Source organism: Papaver somniferum, unplaced genomic scaffold (assembly GCF_003573695.1).
Source record: "Papaver somniferum cultivar HN1 unplaced genomic scaffold, ASM357369v1 unplaced-scaffold_114, whole genome shotgun sequence".
Taxonomy (NCBI): Eukaryota; Viridiplantae; Streptophyta; class Magnoliopsida; order Ranunculales; family Papaveraceae; genus Papaver; species Papaver somniferum.
The window spans coordinates 2706138-2714455 of record NW_020620381.1 but is presented as its reverse complement, the minus strand read 5'-3'; the positions used below and the strand labels follow the sequence as shown (position 1 = coordinate 2714455).

Sequence of the window (8318 nt, the reverse complement as noted above, 5' to 3'; positions counted from 1 at the left end):
AATCTTATTTCAATTGAAGGCCGATATAATGGTTCATGTTCACAAACCCCATGATGACTATCTTTGGTGATTCTTCTTCGGTAAAAATACGTCTTGTTGGTGCGTATGTAACACTATGTCCATAGGAGATGGAGTGAATACCGTAATGGAATGAGTTGGCGAGTAGATAGCCACATATTGACATTCTCATCCAATATTCACTTGTCAATCTAGTGTTACCTTTTAAACGCCATTCAGATGATTGGAACTTCTGATTTAGCACCGCCTCCGTTTCTTCTCTTTCACATCTCATCATTGGCTTATATAAATTGGGGAAACCACATAGTTCCAGAAAACACTTTTCCCTTACATAAGTAATTTGGTCTACATCCCAATCTTCTGCATACTCAAAATTTCCAAGTTGATCTACGAACACATGGAAGTCACAATTTCCGTCGCCCTCAACATCGTCGGTGGACTTAACGCACTCGTGAATAAAATGTGGTAAAAAATGCATGTAATTTTTATATATTTTGTACGTAGGTCGGATATAATTGCCTTCCTCATCTATAGGGAGTGATGTCATCGGACCTACTAGCATATAAACCGTTTCTTTCTCACCACTAACAACTTTTTGTGGAGTGATTTGTGATGGTTCGACCACCACCAGTTCTTTTTCTTAGAAATCATTACCTCGGCTTCACGTTAATTGCTTAATACCAACTCCTCTACCAACTTTTCTTTGGACTCCACTACCACTACCTTCTTTTGTTATTGAACCTTCTAGGGATGAAACAACTGGGTCTTTAATTTTGACTCCACAAGCAACTTTTGTTGTTGAACCTTCTTGGGATGGAACAACCACCGTCTTCTTGGGGTATTTTACCTTCACTTCACTACCTCGGCTTGGTCCGTATTTTTTCCATTTCCTTTCATTTACGTTTGATTGTAGTCGTATCGTTAGCTTCCTTGTACATCTCGTTCAACTTCTCAAAACCCGAATGATCTCTTTGAATTGAAAGGGTAAATTGTGGACCCTCTTTAACCTTTCTCTTCACTTGCTCCCTTTCCTTTTTCCTTATAGTTTTGTTCGGAGGCCTAACCTTTCGCTTCCCCTTGGTTGGTTCAAAAATATCTTCTCTAGTTAATGGACAGTTGAATTTCCGTAATTCATACAACCAAAGATGTCTTTGCTCTTGGAGTAAAGAAGCATATTTCTCAAAAAGTTCATTGTGTGCCTCCATGTTTCAAAACACTTCCCTGAGACCTTGATTTGGTAATGGATCGCTAAATGATAGTTGTTTCCAAAATGGATTTATATCTTCGATTTGGATCATTTTTGTGGGATAACTGGCTATCGCATACCTACATGGGAGGCCCAAAGCCGACATGATGGTACAATTAAATCTCAATCCCGGTGGAAAATTAGTTTCCTCCCAAGCCTCCACTTCCGTCATAATTTTAAGGGTTGCCCATTGAGAAACGTATAAAATTATTCCCCGGAGCCAAGGGTTATCCAAATAGTCTACGAGCTTTATAGAGCTTCTCTACTTTAACTCCTCTTTGATTCTATCAAGATGACGCTTGAAATACTCGACCATAGCTTCAAAAATAACAACAAATCCACCATCACAACCATTTAGCTTACTTTTGAACCGATAGCTTACCCATGCACTAACGAACTTTTCTTTGAGAGAATCCAATAACTCGTTCTTCAAATACACATGACATCCGGGTAGGTGGCCCATTTTTCCAATACAAAACGCTCCCTTAGGAAAAAAGTTTCTTCCGTGGGTGACCGTATTAATTGTTCTCAATCCAATTGAAAATGCGCCCATTTCACCTTGGCTATTTTGTTATTGATCTCAAACTTATCTTTCTCTTCTTGTTATTTCTCCAACGGTAGTTTTTTAATACTCTATATCTCGGTTTTCCTTAGTGGCCAAATAACCCTCTTGCAATTGGTTTGCACATTGTTCCATAGATGGAACGTGCAAAGATGATGATGCGCGTCGGGAAAAACACGTGGTATGGCCCACTTCAATGCTTGCTCCTTATCCATAATAAACACCTTAGGAGTATAACCTTATTGATACAATAACTTCACCTTTTTCAACGCCACATATAACTTTCCTTCGTCTCGTCTTTCAAGAAAAAAATGCAACGGTAAATGTCGACTTGGTAGATGTTTTCCTAACGAAGTTCAATATCCGCATGCTGTACTTGTTCGTTTTATACTTGCAATCCATAAAGAGAATTTGACGAAAGAATCTTGTCAATTGTACACATTCCGGATTCGCAATGAAAAGATATTCCACTTCCTTTTCTTCACTCATGTCATAGGCGGTAGAGTACTTTGCCTCCTCAAACAAAAATAATAATTGTTGCATAAGCACTCTCTCTTTCCATGTCTCATTTATAAATTTTTCTCTTTCGTTATAGATAGTTTCCAATAAAGATGAGTTTTGTGGGTTTAACACCTTCACTCCACTAATAATATCAATAGGTCTTGTGCATTTTTTAATCAACACGTGTACTAACTCTTTTTCTATGGGGTTGAGCCTTAACGGATAATGATGGTTGATCAAACTCTCCGGAATAGGATGATTATGATAGCCCGAGACGACTGTAACCATAAACCACACATTTTTCTCCTTGTTAAATTTAAATTGAAGCTTAAAAGGACATCCACACTTCTTCGTACTATGATGTCCCTTCTTCCTCGAGCTTTTTGGCTTATACTCACTACCCATTTTCCAATGACTCTCGTACTTCCACTACTCGCAAAGCATTTTAAAGGTGATGCAACTTGTTTATCGTGTACTATTATGCACATATTTTTCAGCGCTTGAGATCGAGCCCACTTCTTTGCATCGTCCTTATCTATCCACTCATAGTTGTTTGCATAGTGAGCACTTGTGTCCTCGGGAACTTGCACAGGTGGGGGTTGTTCCTCCATAACCACATGTTGGCCTTCGATAACCACTTGTTGATTTTCCACCGGAATGTAGAGTACAATCTATAATAAAAAAAATATGTCACATCATTTGTCAAAAAATAATAATTTACAAACACATAAACGGCTGGGTCTACAAGGAAAATCCAGCCGTCATCAATAAATATGGTTAGGTCGACAATGGTAATCCAGCCGTCATAAACCACACGGATGGGTCGACGAGGAAAATCCAAACGGTAAACAAGATTACGTCCATGAGCTCCAAGCCGTAAATCTGCATGTAATCTGCGAATGTTTGAATGATTCAGCTTATGGCTTAGAAACCGAGCCGTAATTCGAAAACGACCAGGTAACCAGGCCGTGAAAAGTGTTATGGGTGGGTATCACAACCGGCGCCGATATCATTAAATAGCATTTAATGTTAATGGCCAGGAAACCCAGCCACCTCCAACAATATTAAATAGCATTTTATACTTCCCATGCACGTAGGAAAAATCTGGCCGTAAATTTATGTTTACGGCAAGAAATTTTATCATTCCATCCATAAGTCTTTGGTAATTTTTGGGAGTTCATCAATTCGTAAAAAAAAGAGCGGCCAGGAGTTCATGGGTTCCTAGACGTGATTGGACCTGGCAGCTGGAAAACCAGAGTTTTCAGAAGGAAAAAATTGAAACTTCTTGCAACTCTGAGCATGAAAACTGAAATTGGAGTTAGATTAGAGGTATACCTGGTTATCTTGAGCATTCGTTTCTTCAATTTCTTCTTCTTCTTGGGATGGTCCTTCGAAATCATACTAAAGTTCATATTTGTTATGTTGAGTTTGAGAAAAAAATTGTCATTGTTGATGGGTATTAATATGTTATCGTATTTTGAAGATGAGGATTCACCCACATCAAAAGTCTTGTTTGAATCACTCATATTAGTTTTTTTTTTTTTAATTTTCATCTTCCTCACTTAACTTAAAGAAATGAATTAGTCTTAATTGGTTATCTAATCATGATTAGTGATGGTTATCTCAAATTAAATTGGGGACATATTAGTCACTATGTAAATATTTGGATAGGGGGTGTTCATTATTACTATTTCGCGATCCTAGATAGCTCCCAAAAAAACCAAGCCTTTTAAAGCCCCGATAAGAGGATTTTAAATAAATATCAAGAGAATGTCTAACCCGATTGACCAGTGGAGAAGCTCTTAGAGAGAAAGCAAGGGAAAGTGTTTAGTTCGTCGGTAATGAAGTTCACTCAAGACCAAGGAGGAAACCTCAATTTCCTTTTAATAAAGATGACACAAAGGAGGGAATATAGATATTGAGCAAATGTTGTTAGTCATGAAGTGAACCAAATCAAAAAAGGGTATACATTGAACAATTCCAGTTCATTTTGTGTTTACTTTGGATCTTTAGTACTATGGTTAGACATCGATAATCCACCACATTACTATGTCTAGGTAGTCAGAAGACATCCCAAACCCCAGAAGTTACTAATGCACAATATTACAAGAACCCAATATGATATACACACGCAGACAAACGTATGCATGCCAAACTAAAATGAAACTGTTGAGAAGTGTGGAAGACTGCATCATGTATTCAAGAGCATCTGGTCAAAGTGCCATACCCCTGCAATTTCACAAATTGAAAATACTTGTTTAGAAAAACATATTTTACCAAGGAATTAGTGGTTATGATTTGAGTTCCAAATATTACCATATCCCTTGCCGACCCTTCTCAACTCAGCAACAAATTCAGAGATCTTCTTAATGGCTTCCACCTGGAAAAGAGAAATTAAAATAACTTGTTAGATATGAAAGTGGAAGTATTTCTCCTTATCAACAGCTAAAACAATGGAATAAGCATCAGACAAATCCTTGATATGAAATTGAAAAACAGAAGAAAGGGTACTCCACCTGCTCACGCAAGAAGTTGCTCTCAACAAATTCAGCCAATTGCACATCATTGTTTTCATCTGCTATCTGTATTTTGTTCAATGATAAAGCCATTATCTTGGTAAAAGCCTATAGAGAGTATAATTTGAACACTGGAAAGTTAAAACAGGAAATACAACTATGTGATTTCTTATTAGAGACAAGGTAGAAATTGTAAGAGGTTGAAGCTTACACTATGTAACTGGAGAAGCTTCGTGTTTGTTGACTTCTCTAGAAATAATGCAAACTCCATGGCTGAGTCAAGAAATCAGCCATATTTTCAGTACAAGAGATACAACTAGCAGTAAGAATATAAGCTAAGTTCATGGAGAAAAGAACAACCGTATCCCAGAAAAATACTCATTAGCAAACAAGTCTAACCCTAGCAGGGGACCAATAAGAAATACAAGCTGTGACTCTCACTAAAAACAATCCAAAATGTGACAGCCACAGTATGCATGAGTGGCACACATGACTGTGATTGAAAATGTCACCAAACAATTTCAAAGTTTTAATAGTTGCACTAACTCACGTTTACTAGCAGCAATTGCACAAACACCACCAAACAATTGACATGGAAATACGAATTTGACGAGGAGGAGGACATACCATACAATGCTTCTCCTTTCTCAGAGTGATCGAATTCAGACGTGGGCATTAGCATCATATCTAGCTTGACTCTACCCCCTCTTTTATTCTAAGAATTAGTAACCAGCATCGTCAATTAACACCCCAAAAACAGATTAACTCAACACAGGTAATTAAACAAACACCTGGTATTCTATAAGTAGCTCAGCACGTTCCCTTTTCTCTGCAATAGCTCCCTTAAAGAACCTATGATCAAAACAACACAAAATTAAACAAAATCACAAAAATCAAAATTCTCAAGGGTTTTCAGACAGAAAATTACTTAGCAAATCCCTCCAGAGCAACATAATCCCGGTCAAGGTACGCGTACACCCCATGATACACATACGATAAGTTGTATTCCCAACTGATTCAATCAAATCAAAGATTTTCTAAAAGTAATTAACAAAAATAAATAAAATCAACGAGATGAGATGAAAGTAGATCAAAGTTAGAAGAAATTACTTGATGTGATCATTAATGGCAGCTTCACAAACATTTGAAAACTTATGACGAGCAAGAGATTGTTCTTGAGGAAGATCTGATATTACTTGGAGTTCTTTTTGAACTTCCACAAACGGTTCAAAAACAACTCCAGTAGTTACTGGACTAGGATTATTAATCGACTGATTCCCCGATACACTCATCACAAATCCATCAGTTCTTCTCTGTGATGATGAAAGACTCACAGATGACGAAGAAGAAGAAGTGAATTGGTTCACATTATCAACTACTGCTGTTGATAGAGAGAATGCCGTCGATGGAGATGCTCTCAGAAACATGGTGGGATATCAGAGGAGATTAAGGACCTTTCTGGCTCCATCCCATACAAAAGACTTTTAGAGGGTATTTAGGGAATGCATCAGATTCAGAGGTCACTCTAATTCCCTAGTTTTAAGTTTGCACGTGAACAATCATGTGCACTATAATACTCTCTCCGGTCGATTCTAGATGATGGTTTATCTCTTGTTGGTAGGTCGGGTAGTCCCAAAAAATTGAAAACGACTCGTCGGATACTGTTGGTGGCAGGGTCGGATCAGCAGCTCGATAGATCAAGTCTGGACGGCTGCTTCGGACTGGACAACTCCGGTAGGGCGGGATGTACTTGGCAGGGGTGTCACCGGAGAAGCGGAGTAAAGCGGAGATTTGAAAACGAGACGGAAAGCCGAACTGTCGGCATCGAGAAGGGTCGAGCGAAGAGTGTTCCCCTTGGCAACAAGGACGCTTAGGCGGTCTGGCCACGCAGGAGGGACATCAAATGTCTGCAGCACTCACGGTCTAAACGGTGCGATTAGCTCCCTCCCAAGACCACCCAACCCGAGTAAAGGGAACAAAGGGTCATTTTCATCTGATTTAGGGTCAGTTCACTTTTCATCGGAGAAATGCATTTAGGCCGGTTTCTATGGGTGTGGAAAATCTATCGTTATGGAGCTGGCAAACCAGCAAACTCACATGGTAAAGTGATATTTCTTCCACTACGCCAGGTGAGATCGAGTAGTTACCGAGCGATCGACACTCGACCGCTCGGTTGAGACTTTCTATCCTGGTTTAGTCTCCATCGCTCCCGGTTTAGACTCGATCGCTAAATAATTGTTTATAGTTTTTATTTCTTTCTTCTTTCTTTCTTATTAGTTATTATAACAGATTTTTATTATAAAAGGGTCCCACAAAATATTATATAATCCCTAATAAACACCCACCAAACCCAAATAAATATATTTTATTTTTTAAGATACACTTTCAAATATAGTTCAGGTAAGTGCTGTGTGTTTAACTAAACACACAACATCACGGTTTGGCTAAACAAGTTGAGGTAAGTGTTGTGTGTTTGGATAATGCATGTGAATTAGTTTGTGATGCGGTGGAAGAGGGAAGTGAAGCCGTAGGTGTTTTACTAGACGTTGTGTTCCTAAGACAGGTTACAACAATAACATGTATACCTCACCAGTGTCGTCTTGCATTCTCGAGAATGTTGAAGACTTGTCTCGACAGAATTATAGTAAACCCTGCTAACTTGTCAGCTTGGTTACAGCTCTTGCTTCTTCCCTCCTGTACCCTGGCTTTGTTCATACCGAGAAGTGCAGCGGAAGCTAAATATGGTAACAGAAAGCGTCTGCAAGTTGCCACAATCAATAAGGCCCTCTCAGTATGGAAGGAGCCCAACGGTTGTCTCACCCTGGTGAATAACTTGCTAAAGCATCCGATTTGTATGGTTTCTAGGAAGGCAGATTCGAAGAAACAAGGTATGGCCAATCTGACAGCATGTCAGGGGAAGATGGGTGCGGCCACTTTGCTGATGCAATCCGAGTATTATCTTCTTCCGGAGTTGCTCCATGCAATGAGAAGACATACTTAGATTTGCTTGACAAACATCCACATGCGCTTCCTCCTGAGGTTCCAGTTGGTGATTTCATTGTCGAATCTGTATCGGTGGATTCCAGGGCAGTTTTGGGTCCTATCAAAAGCTTCCCAAAAGACACATCGTGCGGTCGTGACGGCTTACGGGATCAACATTTAGTGGATGTTTTGCGTGGGACAACAGCAGCTGTAGCGGATGATTTACTCTCTTCGATTCAAGTTTCAGAGGAGACTTTTGAAGGTCCGCAACCTGTGGAAGTTAATTATCAAAAGGAACTGTCGCATAATTCTTTGAAGTTTATTGATGAGTCATCTAACGTTAATAAACCTATGGATGTACTAGTTCCTGATAATGAAATATGTGCTTTGCCTACTGTTGAGGATTATCGAGTTCTTACTCATGAGAACCGCGAATGATCTCATATAGGAACCATTGTAAGGCTGTTGATCATGAGCTGGCCTCTGGAGATTA

At 39.1% G+C, this 8318-nt stretch overlaps 1 protein-coding gene across 1 annotated transcript; it reads right to left on the bottom strand.

Moving 5' to 3' along the window:
• Positions 1–4271: 4271 nt before the first annotated feature.
• Positions 4272–6319, bottom strand: LOC113328908 (ferritin-2, chloroplastic-like). The gene is made up of 8 exons (XM_026575903.1): positions 5954–6319; positions 5772–5855; positions 5635–5695; positions 5471–5558; positions 5055–5116; positions 4844–4909; positions 4644–4707; positions 4272–4556 (listed from the first exon to the last, which is right to left on the bottom strand). Exons 1-8 carry the CDS (start codon positions 6268–6270, stop codon positions 4519–4521), a joined length of 780 nt encoding a protein of 259 aa, XP_026431688.1. The 5' UTR covers positions 6271–6319; the 3' UTR covers positions 4272–4518.
• Between the last annotated feature and the right edge of the window lie 1999 nt (positions 6320–8318).

Bases quoted from the DNA above. Each gene is read 5' to 3' on its own strand.
- LOC113328908 (XM_026575903.1), bottom strand. From the start codon at position 6,270: ATGTTTCTGAGAGCATCTCCATCGACGGCATTCTCTCTATCAACAGCA. The intron at 5,696-5,771 runs GTAATTTTCTGT...TTTTGATCATAG, and splicing joins GCTCTGGAGGGATTTGCTAA to GTTCTTTAAGGGAGCTATTG. The intron at 4,557-4,643 runs GTAATATTTGGA...GTGAAATTGCAG, and splicing joins AAGGGTCGGCAAGGGATATG to GGGTATGGCACTTTGACCAG.